Source organism: Hypanus sabinus, chromosome 6, assembly GCF_030144855.1.
Source record: "Hypanus sabinus isolate sHypSab1 chromosome 6, sHypSab1.hap1, whole genome shotgun sequence".
Taxonomy (NCBI): domain Eukaryota; kingdom Metazoa; phylum Chordata; class Chondrichthyes; order Myliobatiformes; family Dasyatidae; genus Hypanus; species Hypanus sabinus.
Window position 1 is genome coordinate 89334396 of NC_082711.1, and position 16876 is coordinate 89351271.

The following is a 16876-nucleotide window of genomic DNA, read 5'->3' on the forward strand; positions in this document are numbered from 1 at the left end:
CTGCCTTCTACACGAAGTCCTTAGCCACGTTTGAACTGCTTCATCTCCATAGTTCTGGCCTCGCTAGCACATGCCACGAAGATAAATTCTGAGGTCCCAACACTGCTGCTGCCCTTTAACTTAGCCCCTAACTCCCTGAACCCCCTATGCAGAACCTTGTCGCTCCTCCTAAACATTGTCATGGGTACCGACGTGGACCATGATTTCTGGCTGTTCACCCTCCCACTTAAGAATGCTGAGGACTCGATCCCACTTATCCCGGACACTGACACCGGGAGGCATCCTACCCTCCGGGAATCTCGTTCTTGCCCACAGGACCTCCTGGCCGTTCCCCTAACGAGCGAATCCCCTATCACCGACATCACAGAGGCAGACGCAATGCCAGAAACCCGACCACTGTGACTTTCCTCCGCTAGGTAACGAGACACACCAACCTCAATTTGTGGCTTAAATTGTGCAGTAGTGAGAAGGCACGCGCTCAGACTCTGATACTGGGGTTGCTAAAGCTAAACCATCAATCTATAGTCTTAATTGAAAGACATTTGTTGAATGGCACCGCAGAGTTTCTGCATTCCATGGAAACACTTCCTGCATCGCCGGAGAATGGAGATTCGTGCTTTGAGACAATTAGATAGAAAAGGGGCCTTTAATTACTTTTGTATCGTAATCCACGGCTAAAGATATGGTCAAATCATTTTAAAAGAACAGTTTTCGAGCGAGTAATTACTTCTAATGGAATTCATACGATGCGCTTCGGAAAGAATAAATGCGTCACTCATTGGTATTTGCCTTCCAATAAAGGGTGGAGGATCCTAAGATATTATTTGCAGTATTCCGGGGAACAGCTGTAACCAGAAGAATTGCAAAAGAAATGTCTAGTCTGTTTATAAAACGGAGCACAGATGACAAGGAGTGACGATACAGAATGTTGGCAAAGCTGGTATGTTCCGTGTTTCGCTCTGAGATCTGAATAAATTCGCAGTCAACCTCACCCAAGTTCCAGTCTCCGTCCGATATGCCTCCACATCATTCCTAGAACCGAAGGTGAAGGGTGTTTTTATTAAACAGAGTTAATTTATATGTTTCCAAATGCCCTAAAGTACCACTGCTGTCAGGGGATTGAGCGGTGTTCGTCTGCAACAAGCTTTGCAAACATCCCTCCGAAGGGTCGAGATTCCTTGTGCACAGCTGGGATGAAAGAAGGACTCGGGCTTGTAACATCAGTCCTGAAATATTGACCTTGTTTCTCTCTTCGCAAATGTTGCCTAAAGCTGATGATTATTTCCTACATTCTCTACGTCGACAGTGTTTCAGATTCTCAGCGTCTGTGGTGTCTTACATTAGGATCACAACGAGGTTAAATGGGGTGGAATGGTATTCACAATACTGGTAACATATGTACTCTCACCATACCCTTCAATAAACTATCTTTAACTTTAAAGCGTTCCTTGATATAGCGCAGGAGTTCCCAACGGGGAGTCCATAGACTCCTCGGTTGATGGTAGGGTCTATGGTACAAAAAAGGTTGGGAGCTTCTGGAGTAGCGTGCCCATTGGCTTCCAGTTGGGCAAGCCTGGATTTTGATACTGTTATTCCTGTATTCCAATCCCTCCACAGTCGCAGTCATAAAGATACCCTGTTATGACCTTTACAGGCGCACTACTTTGCCAGTGCTTCGCATGCCAGACATCAATAAATGAAATTCCCTGTCTCAGCTTCCCCTTTAACACGGTAAAACCATAGGCTATTGCTTCAACCCAAATTATTCCCTTGTTCGAAGGAATAATTCCAAACATAATCAAGGACTGTTATGACAAACACATTTTGTAGCACACCTAGGTGGTAAAGTAAAGCGGAACATTGGGAGAAATGACAAAGCCCACATGAAGATAGGGGGATGTGAAGGCCGAATGAAAATAAGAGAGAAAAAATAAATTGTAATAGCTGAGAAAAATCCAAATATTACGTGCCTTCTTGTTTTACAAGATGAACACAAAATAAATAAAATATTGTTTTCGTTCCCTGAATTTCACGTTGTGACGTTTAACAGTTTAACTATTCATATTTTACATAATTTTTTACAATTGTTTTGCGAACGTAAAATAAATTGAAAAAGTAGCATTTAAAACCTAGAAACGTGAGAGATTTTTAGTCGGTGACTTTAATACTACAAGTTAATAAAGAGAGATTAATTCTAACTGAATAAGAAATATATATGTGTGTATATATATATATATATATATATATATATATATAGAGAGAGAGAGAGAGAGAGAGAGAGAGAGAGAGAGAGAGAGAGAGATCACGATTTTTCCCACAGGTGTGACACAAAAAGAACGGCTTATCGTAACATAAAATCTTCTTGTTTTGGGTACTATCCTATAGTTGCCAGTAACTGCGAACATCACTTATTAACGGAAGCTAATCTGATAGATGGAATGTTTGCTTTTGCTTTGATAACACAATTTCTGTTATATTAACCATCCTTAGAAAGTCAGCTTCAGTGTTTTGTCAAGATTATTGATACATGCAATGCTTGAATCAAAAAATATTAGATTGTTAATGGAGTTAAATTAAGAGCAATTTTAAATATAAGTTTGTTCAGATACGAAATTACTACTAACAGATAATAGACTCACACGACACATTAAGACAGTAAGCTGAATCCCAATACAGTACACCACTCTCTTGTGAAATTAGTAATTGCAAATCATCGTGCAAATTTGTGATTACTATGTTATAATACGGTTAAGTACTTTAAGCATTCACTGAATTAATTGCTAAAATAATTGTCTATATTGTAGTTTAATTGCAGTCCTAATCCTTAATTCAGCAATTATTATGCAAATTGCAGGTGGAGAATCAAGTACCTGTTACTTTTATATTTTGACTTGTTACCAAGGTAGCTTTATCATTTCATTTGAACATCCAAAAGAGCTTTCTTATTTATTTCAGCAATTTAATCACAGTTATTGAAAGAAGTTCTCACGAAATGACCGACTCCTTACCATCTGTTACACAGAAACGAAATAAAATGCGAAACACTGACGTCGGTTAAGGCACATGGTCACATTATGACTTATATCTGAGAAATGATTTAAGAACTCGGGCGATATGTAAATATACTGTAGATCTTGACAGCTCTGAACTCAAAGATCGATCCTTTAATTCATTTCGTCAGACTGAAAGAGGGCTCGTTCATCTTCGAATTTCCGGAAGGCTGTTTTTGAACCAGTGAAAAGCCTGCACAGTATCGACCCAACAGTTCAGGGTATAAATTGCGCTGCATTTACTGGACTTTCATTGAGACCGAGGGTTTGGAGCGCAGACTGTCAAACTACACCTTAGTGAAGATCATCCTTGTCCATCTTCTCAGAACTGCCGCTGTTTATCGGCAGCTATTCTGAGCCAGTCGGGGAAGGATCGAGGGATCTCGGTGATTTCCGGGATCGGACGGAAAAGCACGAGTTGGACCGGGACTGGCTGGTGGACACACGCTGAGGCAAGAGAGGAGAGCACAGAGACAGTTTCCACCGCCGTCCCTTGAACTCGCTCTGCTTGTCCCTCGCGGCTGCAGCTCCACACAGCCGGAGCCGTAGTGACTACCACCCTCCCCGCTTCCGAGATGAAAAGTCACCGCCTGCTTGCACTGACTGCGGTCCTCCTGATTTTGGCAGAAGTATTTTGCGAAGAGATCTCTCCAAGTGAAGACACATCGCTTTGGCTCGCCAGCAATCAAAGTCAGGTAATATTGGAAAGTCATTATTTGCGAAAGGCTGCGGTTAACTGACGGAGGTATCAGCAAACAGCGCGACTTCCCAGCATATTTTTAAAAAATCATGCCGATAACAGAAAACTAAAATATATTTAAAAATCAGAAATTGCTGGAAGCTCTCGGTGAGGCAGTACCTGTGGAGAAACTAGGATCCTCTTCTCGGGGCTTTTAATCAGAATCTGTATAGAATTATTCGTAGACTTTGTCTGATCAAATGAGTGTGGTGGTAGGCAATCTGTTTGCGCTTTATTGCGTGGGATCGGGGCGGGGGGGGGGGGTGATGTTCTGTCCCTTTAGATAATAGAGACGGTCAGTATTCAAAGCGATTATTCCTCTCTTAACTTAATTTAGAGATGGCACTTTGATCGAAGAAGCAGCGCTTGGAGGTGAACGGAGCAGCGCTAAGACAACACGAAAGTGCTTGGCCATTTTCAACTAAATTGCTTTCTTTTAACAATGCGCACGCCTGAGATATCCCCTTAAAAGTCAAAGACTAGGATCACATAGCGGAAACTAGGTTCAATGTTCCTATTCAGTTTGTTTTCTCCTTGCTTGGCCTGATGCTCCTGTCTGATAGGGAGAGCGCTGCTGAACAGGTGATAAAATCCAGCCCGGCTCCTCACACTCTCCAACACGGTTTGATTACAGGAAAGGCAACTGAACGAGAACTCTGTTCGGGATCTCCTGCGCCGAATGGTCAGGAAACCGCGTCCTGGGAAGTTCTACGCCTTAATGGGAAGGCGATCACTAGGTAAAGTGTTCTTTTTCATTGCCGTATAGCGAGGTAAACTACATTTATGTCGACCTATAAGCCACGATAATGGCATTTAAGGCAAAGAAACCTGATTTTATGGACTAAAGAAATCTATTGGGAATATTCAATTGGGCGAATATAACAAAAGAGTGATTTATATCGGGGACGGCACGGCAGTGTTGTGGTTAGCACAACGTTTTACAGTACAGGCGAATCGGTCATTGTAAGTTGCCCTGTGGTTAGGTTGAAGTTACAGTGTAGCAGCGGTTCGAAGGGCCGAACGCGCCGACTACATGCTGTATCTCAATAAAATGTCTTACGGGAAGATCCTGGTTTGGTTACCTTGAACATTTGGAGAGACATAATCTGACTAGGGATAATCAGCATGGCTTTGTCAAGGGCGAGTTGTGCCTTATGTGCCTGATTAAATTCTTTGAGGATGCAGCAAAACACATTGATGAAGGTAGAGCAGTGGATGTAATGTATATAGATTTCAGTAAGGCATTTGATAAGGTTCCCATGCCAGGGGCATTCAGAAAGCAAGGAGGCATGGGATCCAAGCAGACCTCGCTTTGTGGATCCAGAATTGGCTTGCCCACAGAAGGCAAAGGGTGGTTATAGACGATTTGTATTCTGCATGGAGGACGGAGACCAGTGGTGTTCTGTAGGGATCTGTTCTGGGACCCCCTCCTCTTTGTCGTTTTTATAAATAATCTGGATGAAGAAGTAGAAAGGTGGGTCAGTAAGTTTGTTGATGCTACAAAGGTGAGTAGGGCATTAATAGGATGCAGACTGGGCTGAGGAGTGGCAAATGAAGTTCAACCCAGATAAGTGTGAAGTGGTTAATTTTTGGGAGGTCAAATTTGAAGACAGAATATAGTATTAAAGATAAGACTCTTGGTAGTGAGGAGGATCAGAGAGATCCTGGGGTCCTTGTTCTCAGGACACCCAAAGCTGCTGCACAGGTTGACATTGTGGGCTAAAGGGCCTGTAATGTGCTGGAGATTTCTATTTTCTATGCTCTATATTTTACAAACTCAAATTGTCAAATGATTGTGATTATAAATATGTTTTGCTTTCTACTTCGTGTGAGTTCATTGCAAAGGGTTGTTTAATTACATTTTCTATGGACTATTGCTAGAGGTATGATTGTTATAAATGTTGTAGTGCTGAAAGAGTTCTGTTGGCTCACCATAGAGTTCGTTAAATTATTCTTTAAATGCTGTTAAGAATACAAATGAGAACTCCACTGGGAGTCAAGGGCCCAAGTAGAAAAAGAGGTACATACACCAATCCAAACACTAGTCCTTTGTATTTATGTTTTATATTTTCTCTTTAAATTAACACTTTTGATTGTGTACAGAATCAAGTAATTTACTCTACATTAAATACACAGTGTCAAATGACAAACAAAAATAATGATTTTTATAATAACCATGCAGTACATCACAGAAGATCGTAGTTCAAGGATTTAGAATTGTGAATTCCACACATGGTGTGATCTGCAATCTAACAAATGACATAAATCTCCTTCCTTTCTGTTGTGTTGCAAATGTAGAATCCTCAGAAGGGCAGTGTCTTGTACAACACGAGGAGCAAGCTGACACCTCATGATGTAATGCTGCTGTGTTCAGCATCAAGAAACCAACTTCAGGGAGTTTTTCTACTGAAATGGGAATAGAATGTCTTATGGGCTATACATAACAAGCCATAGCATATTATCCCAACAAAACTATATCTTAATGTATTGCCATATGATCAATAATGTTGAAAGTAACATCTCACAGTTTAACATAAGGATTGCTCTAATTTTGGAGAATTACCACAGACGAAAAATCAGGAAGAATTCCACAGTTACTTACTTTGAAGGGAGTAACTAGTTCTCAATTAGTTACACAGTAACTAATTCTCAATCAAGGTCACTTAGATTATTTGGTCATTTTGTCATCTGGAGATGATATGCTGGAATATAGACAGAAAACACTTTAGTTTAAAGAGCTGCCTTTAAAAAATGGAGCACACAAACGCACTTAGTCATTTTCACTTAATTGCTTAAATAGAACCAGTGAGTATAAAAAACAAAATTACTCATGTGTTATTATTTGTGTTTTCATTAGAATATTGGAACATTATAGAAACATAGAAAACCTACAGGCCCTTCGGCCCACAAAGCTATGCCAAACATGTCCTTACCTTAGAAATTACCTAGGGTTACCCATAGCCCTCTATTTTTCTAAACTCCATGTACCTATCCAGGAGTCTCTTAAAAGATCCTATCATATCCTTCTCCACCACCGTTGCTGGCAACCCATTCCACTCTCTGCATAAAAAAATTAAAATTAAAAAAATGACATCTCCTCAGTACCTACTTCCAAGCACCTTAAAACTGTCCTGTCTCATGGTAGCCATTTCAGTCCTGGGAAAAAGCCTTTGACTATCCATATGATCAATGCCTGTCATCAACTTATACACCTCTATCAGATCACCTCTCATCCTCCGTTGCTCCAAGGAGAAAAGGCCAAGTTCACTCAACCTATTCTCATAAGGCATGCTCCTCAATCCAGGCAATATCCTTCTAAATCTCCTCTGCACCTTTTCTATGGTTTCCACATCCTTCTAGTAGTGAGGCAACCAGAATTGAGCAGAATACTCCAAGTGGAGTCTGACCAGGGTCCGATATAGCTGCAACTTTACTTCTCTGCTCCTAAACTCAATCCCACAATTGATGAAGGCCAATGCACTGTATGCCTTCTTAACCACAGAGTCAACCTGTGCAGCAGCTTTGAGTGTCCTATGGATTCAGACCCCAAGATCCCTCTGATCCTGCACACTGCCAAGAGTCTTACCATTAATACTGCGATCATATTTGACCTATCAAAATGAACTACATCACACTTATCTTGGTTAAACTCCATCTGCCACTTCTCAGCTCAGTTTTGCCACCCGCTGTAACCTTTGACAGCCCTCCAGACTATCCACAACACCTCCGACCTTTGTGTCATCAGAAAATTTACTAACCCATCCCTCCACTTCTTCATCCAAGTCATTTATAAAAATCACGAAGAGTAGGGGTCCCAGAACAGATCCCTGAGGCACACTACTGGTGACCGACCTCCATGCAGAATATGACCCATCTACAAAGCAATGTCACCTTGGATCCAATGCCTCCTTATTTTCTCAATAAGCCTTGTATGGGGTACCTTATCAAATGCCTTGCTGAAATGCATATACTACACTACATCTACTGCTCTACCTTCATCAATGTCACATCCTCAAAAAATTCAATCAGGCTCGTAAGGCACAACCTGCCTTAGACAAAGCAGTGCAGTCTATTCCTAATCATATTATGCCTCTCCAACTGTTCATAAATCCTGTCTCTCAGGATATTCTCCACCACCTTACCAACCACTGAAGTAAAACTCACTGGTCTATAATTTCCTGGGCTATCTCTATTCCCTTTCTTGAACAAGGGAACAACATCCGCAACCTTTCAATCCTCTGTAACCTCTCCCATCCCCATTGATGATGCAAAGGTCATCGCCAGAGGCTCAGCAATCTCCTCCCTCACCTCCCACAGTAGCCTGGGGTACACTCCCAGAGTCTTATCCAACTTGATGCTTTCCAAAAGCTCCAGCATAGCCTCCTTCTTAATATCTACATGCTCAAGCTTTTCAGTCCACTGTACGTCATCCCTACAATCAGCAAGATCCTTTTCCGTAGTGAATACTGAAGCAAAGTATTCATTAAGTACCTCTGCTATCTCCTCTGGTTCTATGCACACTTTCCCACTGTCACACTTGATAGGTCCTATTCTTTCACGTTTTATTCTCTTGCTCTTCACACATGTAGAATGTCTTCGGGGTTTCCTTAATCCTGTCCACAAAGGCCTTCTCATGGGCCCTTCTAGCTCTCCTAATTTCCTTCTTAAGCTCCTTCCTGCTAGCCTTATAATCTTCTAGATCACTACCTTTGCCTAGTTTTTTGAACCTTTTGTAGGCTTTTTTCTTCTTCTTGATTAGATTTACCACAGCCTTTGTAGACCACGGTCCCTGTACCCTACCATCCTTTCACTGTCTCATTGGAACATACCTATGCAGAACTCCATGCAATATCCCTTGAACATTTACCACATTTCTTCCGTACCTTTCCCTGAGAACATCTGTTCCCAATTTAAGCTTCCAATTTCCTGCCTGATACCCTCATATTTCTCCCTACTCCAATTAAATGCTTTCCTAACTTGTCTGCTCCTATCCCTCTCCAGTGCTATGGTAAAGGAGATAGAATTGTGATCACTGTCTCCAAAATGCTCTCCCACTGAGAGACCTGACACCCGACCAGGTTCGTTTCCCAATACCAGATCAAGTACAGCCTCTCCTCTGGTAGGCTTATCTACATACTGTGTCAAGAAACCTTCCTGAATACACTTAACAAACTCCACCCCATCTAAACCCCTTGCTTTAGGGAGATGCCAATCAATATTTGGAAAATTAAAACTTCCCACATGACAACCCTGTTGTTATTACACCCTTCCAGAATCTGTCTCCCTATCTGCTCCTCAATGTCCCTGTTACTATCAGGTGGTCTATAAAGAAACACCCAGTAGAGTCACAGACCTTTTCCTGTTCCTAACTTCCACCTCATGAACCTCATGGAGTATATAACCTTATATAACCTCGTGATGTATAATTGTACTGGGGAAATGATAATAGAAAAGCAAGCCTTTTAACTCACTAAAGGATGCTGTATACATGGAATTCCAGTTCAAACCCTGTTCTTTCCATGTATCTTATTTTCACACTTTTCAAATAAACATCCCAGCTCTTTTTATATTCTACCTCAATATCTACAGATGTTCCCCTTAATTTTCATTATTTATGCCACTTTATCAAAGTTCTTCTGAAAGCAATGTTGCTTTGTCTTTATACATACATTCAAAAAACAGTTGTTGCTTTGGACCAAAACCCTTCATCAGGACCGAGGAAAGAAGCTGAGGTCAGGAAAGGAAGGTGTGGGGTGGTGGGGGGGGGGGGGAGGAAGAAGTACAAGGTAGTAGGTGATAGGTGAAACCAGGAGAGGGAGGGGGTGAAGTAAATAGCTGTGAAAGAGACAAAGGCCATGGAAGAAAGGGAAGGGGCAGGAGCTGATGAGCAGGTATGGAGATAAGGTCAGAGAGGGAAATGGGGAATGGTAAAGGTGGGGCAATTACTGGAAGTTTGAGAAATCGGACATGGTCAAAGAGCCAGAAGCCAGCAGAGATCACAGAGGCCCATGATGGATGACTCGGAGGGCAGCAGAGATCACAGAGGGCCCCCCTTCCCTTTACCATTCGCATACAGCCCCAGACGAGACTCAAGATTTGTAGAATTCTCTGGTGGCAAACTCATGAACTATCTCTATGAAAATGTACAGGGTTAATGAACAAAGCCATGCCCTTGCCAATGTGTGCAAACCGGGCTATTGAAATATGTTGATACACCAAAGAAGAACATGTCTTTGCTTCAGATATAAAACAATATATTTCATTTAGTAATTTACTGTTCTGATGTGTAGATGTTCCTAATGGCTGTATTAACCAATTTGTTTAATATCTCTATCAGAGAATTGAAGCCAGTGTGAATGAAAATCACTATAATTATCTGATTTGACCTAGTGGGAAATGATTTACAGCCGCTGTGTGAAGTAATTTTAAAAATAGTTTGTATAACATTAGTTAAAATTTGGTCTCCAAGGTGTCAGCAATAATAACTCAGTCAAGAGGAAGCAAAGTTTAGATTTATTCTAAGATAATGGATGTAATTTATGAGTCAGTCAACAATATTGAAAGGGAATAATGCTTGAAATAATTCACCTATTATTTGTACCCATGAATCGGGGATGCATTGTGAGAACAAATTTATTATTAGATAAAATCGTTCCAGAAGATCAACAACTCAGTCTGAGAAAATGCTTCCTATTGTTTGGAAGTTTGTTGGAAAAGTAAAGTATTTGTTTTTTTCTCTTTTCCAGGAAGCAAGCCAATGAGTCAAAAACGTAAGTTTAGAAAAATAGGCTAACATCTGAGATTTACAGTAATGCCCAGTAGATTCTGCAAAACAGTTACTTTTACTCCGTTGTAATTAATTGATCTACATTCAACATTAAGATCATAGTTTTCTAATATTCATTGCATAAACAAGATGATCTACCAGCTCTTTAGTTTATGATGCTGTATCCTTAATGTTTAAAATTGTACTGAAGGAAATGCAAAAGTTTACTGAGAACTAAAATAGCCCAAGGCTTATGATGTTACAGCTCATTTTTCAAATGGAATGTTTTTATGGCTATAAAACAGTATAAACCAGCAGCTATTCTATAGTACTTGTAAATGTAACTATTTATTTGTGTTGATCTGGACCTTTCAGCAATTCTTTTCCAACATGAGCTTTTGGTTTCAGAAGTTTTCAAGATGGTGAATTCAGTCTTAACAATAATAACAATGCCTAAATCTACAACAATGCTTCCTTTGACCATATCCATAATAGCCATATCCCCCCCCCCCATCTTCCTCATATTTGTGCGCTTATCTAAACATCTCATAACAGTCTCTAATGTATTTGCCTCTATCACAATAGCAGGTAGTGCATTCCAGGCATCCACCACTCTCTGAGCAAAAAACGTACCCCTCACGTCCCCTGTAAACCTACCCCCCTCACCTTCAATGGATGCCCTATGGTATTAGACATTTCTACCCTGGGAAAAAGATACCCCTGCCTACTCCATGTGTGCCTCTCATAACCTTATAAACCTCTGCCAGATTTCCCCTCAGCCTCCACTGCTCCAGAGAACACAACCCAGGTATATCCAGCCTCTCGTGATAACACATGTCCTTTAACCCAGACAGCATCCCAGTAAACCTCTTCTGCATCCACTCCAAATCCTCAGCTTCCTTCCTGTGATGGGGTGACCAGAACTGTACACAAAACTCCAGATGTGACCTACAAAGTTGCAACATAACCTCTTGACTTTTGAACTCATTGCCTCGAATAATAAAATCAAGTTTTCTTAACCACCCTAACAACCTATGTAGCCACTTTCAAGCAGTTATGAACTTGGACTTCAAGATCTCTCTGCTCAGCCACACTGTTAAGGATCTTGCCCGCAGCAGTGTACTGTCTCCTTGCATTTGCCCCACCAAGGTGCTGGGTTAAACTCATCTGCCATTTCTCTGCCCGTATCTGCAATTGATCTATATTGCACTGTATTCTTTGCCATTCTTCTACACTATCCACAATTCCACCGATATTGGTATCATCTGAAAACTTACTAACCCACCCATGTACATTTTCATTCAGGTCATTTATAAACATCACCAACAGCAGAGGTCCCAGCGCAGATCACTGCAGAACATCGCTAATTACAGGCCTCCAGTTCAAATAAGTTCCTTCAACCACAACATTCTGTCTTCTACATGAGCAAGCCAATTCTGAATCCTAACAGTCAATTTGCTGCAGACCCCCATGCACCCTAAGTATCATATGCAATTCTCTTCTTTGTGCCTTGGTCAATAAAGGGAAATATCCTATTTGTTTTTTTTTTAATCTACAGTATATCCCAGTCTACCTTCTGGGATGTGTGGGCACTTGGCATGGCCCTCTCATCTTCCCGTTCATGGGAATAACTTTCTGTTCAAGATGTCGTTCAACAAAAGGTTCCAGTATCTCTAACATCATCTCTGAATGCATTCCATTGTTTTCTCACTGTGTGGCGCAGAATGGATGTCGAAAATAATCTTAAATGTCAAGTTTTACGTAGCATAATAACTGTTGCTCACTCAAGTAAATATGTCACATATTTCTCATTCAATTATTATTTGGTTAGTCAAGAAAAATAAACTGCATTGTTATAAATAAGAGACTTTTGATAACAATAAACATTATAGAATCTATAATAGAAGTTGATAAACTTACAGTATTTATAATTTATTTCACAGGACTTAAGTTAGAGAGGTTTGTTGGACTTATGGGAAAACGCTCATCAGCTGTTGGTAGGTAGAGCATGAAAAATATCTAGTTAAGGAATTAAATACTTTTAATATTTGGATCAAATGATCGGATAACTTTAATTACTTTTCACTGTTCTTTTCCTTCTACAGGTTCCCCTTCTGAGTACAAAGTTGTACAAGATTTTGTCCAAGGGCATTAATAAATCATGAAGAGTGAAATAAATTGGTCAGCAATTATTTTAATTTGCTAGCAGGTGTCAATAATATTGTATCCTTCACTAGAGAGAATTGATTATTAAAGGAAATAGTTGTTATGTCTTCCCCCAACTATAGTTATTTTACTGCCATATTTAGTAATATATAGCCAAACATTGTAATTGTCCAGATAAAAGTGTAATAAGAAAATTTTGATAACACTCAGCTGTATCAATGTTAACTGGGGAAATAAATAGCCCCTTAATTAATGTACTATAATTTTAACCTGTCTGTGATAAAATAATCATTATTCATAAAATGATGCTTGTCCATAAGATGCTAACATAATAATCATTTCATTTTTAACATTAAATAATTGGTATAAAACAAAGCTATTTTTGCTTCAATACATATTATTAAAATTTGTATTTATTGTGACTTTATTTCAAAAATAATAAATGTATTTAATGCAACAATTTAACAACATGCAACAAGAATAGTTGTAGCATATATCTAAGTACGTTTGCCAGAATTGTGTAACTAAATAAAAAGTAAAGGCATTTCTCTTCATTCCCATAACTGAGTCTGGCATTAATGCAGTGTCAGTCACATCCTCTGGCTGTCTGGAGGGAACCAAATAAATGATGTATAAGGTGGTATTAACCAATAAAGTGGTAGTAAAGTCTTCAGGCATTAATCTATTCCTCCATTATTTCTTCTGATGACTTACATTTGTTTTCGAGAACAATATGAGTCTAGGCTTGATGATCAACAAGAAAAAGGTACAGAATTAGACAATAGTAACAAATTTTATTTTTTTCTTGTCATGTAATACAGTTAATTACCCCCACATTGAAACATTAAGACATGCATGAGGAACATTAGAGTAGATATAGAGTCATGAGAGAGGATATGAAGAGGACTGATCATAGGCTGAGTTGAAGAGATCAATTTTAAAGACAGCTTTGATGACAGCAATGAAGATGCAGACAGAAATACTTAAAGGCTTTTCCAAGATTACTGGATGGAAGCAATAATCAGAACAATGGACAGGAAGCAAAAGTCAGAACAGTGGAGTATTTCAATGAGAAGTTAGATTTGGAATAATTTGCAGATACAGTATTTGGAACAGGAAGACATAAAATTGCTTTCAAGCATTCTCAAAACAAATATTACATAGGTTACGCAAGAAAATGGACTGAATAAAAGAAAATGAAGTTTTGTGCAGTAAATAAATGGTGTGTGTGTGAGTGTGTTATTCAGGCAAAATTTATCACAAATTTAGACATTCCCTGAAATTCTGAAGTGCAAGTTGAAATTAGCGTTGCCTTGTACTTGTTAATTCATTGACATGAATTCTTTTAAGATCCCTCTTACTATGACCATAGAATCAGTATAGGTAAAAGAAGATAATGAGAAAAGAATAACACAGAGATCTCCCGGGAGTCAGCAAAGTCCTGGTAATTTTGATGACTAACTGAAGACTTTCCTCTGGGAGTATCTGTGCTGGGGCACCTACTCAGTGTAAATACCATACAGGCAGAATGCCCAGGAGTACCCTCTCCATTTAAAAGCGAGCCAGCAACACTATGGACAAAGATGGGAAATCCTCAGGAGCTCATTGTTCTCTTTTCTCCTGGGCTGGAGAAAGGAAAAAAGTGCTAGCTTTATTGGTGCAGTACAATATATTGTATTACAAGTGCTCAGGGCTCCACCTACTGTTTAATACCTCCGGTAGTATGATCAAGATAAATGTAGAAGGCACAATCTGAACTTCTCTGAGCACTGATTCATGAACTTTAAACATTGGATGTAATAACAACATAGAAAATGCTGTTAAAAAGATTGGGATGAAAGAATGCTGTATCTACATAGTGAGCAAGTAGCATTAGCAGTTTCACTTTCTGCATGATACATGAAACCTATATAAATGTGAATTTTCACGAATATGAAGTGATATGAAATGAGCAACCATTTGGTCTTGTTTGCTGCTGGGGGAACATTTCACGTGTTATCAGAATTGTCTGCATTGTTGCTATGATTAACACACAGAGGAAATCTTCCCCTTGTGTGTCTGTAATTGAAAATGTTTTGGAAAGTTTGCTAGTTAATCTTTTTCCACAGAAGTGGAGAGGAACATCCAAGAATTTGATTCCCCTGTGACTCTGTAGGTATGAATCAGAGCAAAGCAAACAACATCATGTCAAACATACATTAGTCATGCAGCCTCGATCACAATTTCTTGTGCCCAAATATGAGTTTGCAGGTTGAGGCAGATGTATTTCCCAGCACTTACCAAAGCCATTGATAGTCTTAGACCAGGAGGAAGGGGAAAAGATATCTGTATTTGAGATCTTCTCCTGCCAGGGTGTTCTGGGAATTGAGTCACATGTTTTTGAAGAGCTCCCACCTGAGAGGGCATTCTCATGTGACATTACTTCAATACAGGCAGTGTGGCACTTGGCTCTGAAGATAAAATTGCTTTGTCATCCTCCAGGGGGAGTGAAGACCACACGGATGCATCCAGTCATCAACAATGCTATACAGGCAAAAGTCAAAAGTCAAGTTGATGGTCATAAGCACGATCACATAGATGCTTAGGCACAATTAAAATTTGGTTGCAGTGGCATCACATGCACACAGCATCAGAGATGCATTCACAAGAAAAATATAAATTAAAAATAAATTATACAAGAGAAAATGCAATTTGAACAAGAAAAAAATCCATCTAGTGCAAAGTTAGTGTTGCTGTACTGAGGTAGTAACCAGGATTGTAATATGTGATATAATAGTTGACTTTCTCCCTTTCACATGCCTTTGTCACACCTACTGCTCAGGATTATCCTGAGAAAGCACAGCCAGCTGAGGCACTCTCACTCCAGTTAGCAGTCTGAGGCATCTACGGAGCATGACTTGCTAGGATACTGTGTAATTCTCAAAGTCATTTAAATGGTAGCATCCAGGATAATCCTGGCAGCAGTCCTGAGGACGATTAGTTAGAAGCAACAACACCTTTTAAAATAATCCTTGCATTGGTGCTGGACATAGACCCTGCAGTATTTAATCATAAACACAAGAAGATCTGCAGATGCTAGAAGTCCAAAGCAACTCACACAGAATGCTGGAAAACTCAGCAGGTCAGACAGCACTTATGAAAATGAATAGATGTTTTGTCCTGTGTGGTGGAAGTATGTATTGGGGCATGGAGTAATGATTGATAGTGAATGGAGAAGTTTCTGAGTGTGGTAGTGCAGCTGCAGGAAAATTGCTATTTGCCATGTAACTGATGCATTGACCTTTTCTGCTACTGCATCCAATCCCTTGGTACCTCTTTTCTGATGTTGACCCCGCTGTCATTCTATAATTTGATCCAGGGTATGAAGGACCTCTCCTGCTAATGTATTGAGTGGGGAGTTTGAAAGTTGGTTGCCCACTCCCATTATAGTTTGGGAACAATAAATTTCAATTGCTACTTTAGTTAATCAATCCAAACTTTTCTAGGATCAGGTAATACCTGTTATGGTCAAGAGACTAGTCACATGATTGGGTCACGCCAGAACTGCTCCAACACATTTCTCACGTGGTACAGAACATTGCATCATTAGATGATCCATCTGCATAGCTTGAATTGAGAATGACTCTGTGGACTGGCAGGTAGAGCTGGTGTTGTTCAAATTATTAGAAAGATCTGAGTTTAGGAAACGGACAGTACAACACCGAGACGATGGCTGTGCTAACTTTTTGACAGGCTGGTGATCCTTTCAGAAGAAATTGTGAACTTGAGTGTATTCACTTTGCTTCATCAAAACTCATATGTGCTACCAGGGTTGCTGTCAGAAATCAGGAATGTTAATACGAGAGGTGATTGATAAGTTCGCAGGTAGAAGGAGTTAGTTTTAGAAAACCTAGCACATTTATTTTTCAACATAGTCCCCTCCTACACTTACACACTTAGTCCAACAGTCGTGGAGCATACAGACCTTGGACCTCCAGAAAGTGTCCACAGCAGGGGTGATTGATAAGTTTGTGGCCTAAGGTAGAAGGAGATGAGTTATTAACTTCAATATAGCATTTGCTATATACCCTAATTCCAATGTATGCCTAACAATCAATATATTAAGATACCAACTAGAAGGAGTGTGGTCCTGGATCTCTTAGTAGGGAACAAGAC

At 39.9% G+C, this 16876-nt stretch overlaps 1 protein-coding gene across 1 annotated transcript; it reads left to right on the forward strand.

The window, feature by feature from the left end:
- The first annotated feature begins 3331 nt into the window (after nucleotides 1-3331).
- Nucleotides 3332-12982, forward strand: LOC132395030 (protachykinin-like). The gene is made up of 5 exons (XM_059971350.1): nucleotides 3332-3745; nucleotides 4424-4526; nucleotides 10536-10559; nucleotides 12499-12552; nucleotides 12661-12982. Exons 1-5 carry the CDS (start codon nucleotides 3626-3628, stop codon nucleotides 12708-12710), a joined length of 351 nt encoding a protein of 116 aa, XP_059827333.1. The 5' UTR covers nucleotides 3332-3625; the 3' UTR covers nucleotides 12711-12982.
- Nucleotides 12983-16876: the final 3894 nt, after the last annotated feature.

Coding starts and splice junctions, on each gene's coding strand:
- LOC132395030 (XM_059971350.1), top strand. CDS start 3,626: ATGAAAAGTCACCGCCTGCTTGCACTGACTGCGGTCCTCCTGATTTTG. Junction 4,527..10,535: donor AATGGGAAGGCGATCACTAG/GTAAAGTGTTCT, acceptor TCTCTTTTCCAG/GAAGCAAGCCAATGAGTCAA. Junction 10,560..12,498: donor CAAGCCAATGAGTCAAAAAC/GTAAGTTTAGAA, acceptor TTTATTTCACAG/GACTTAAGTTAGAGAGGTTT.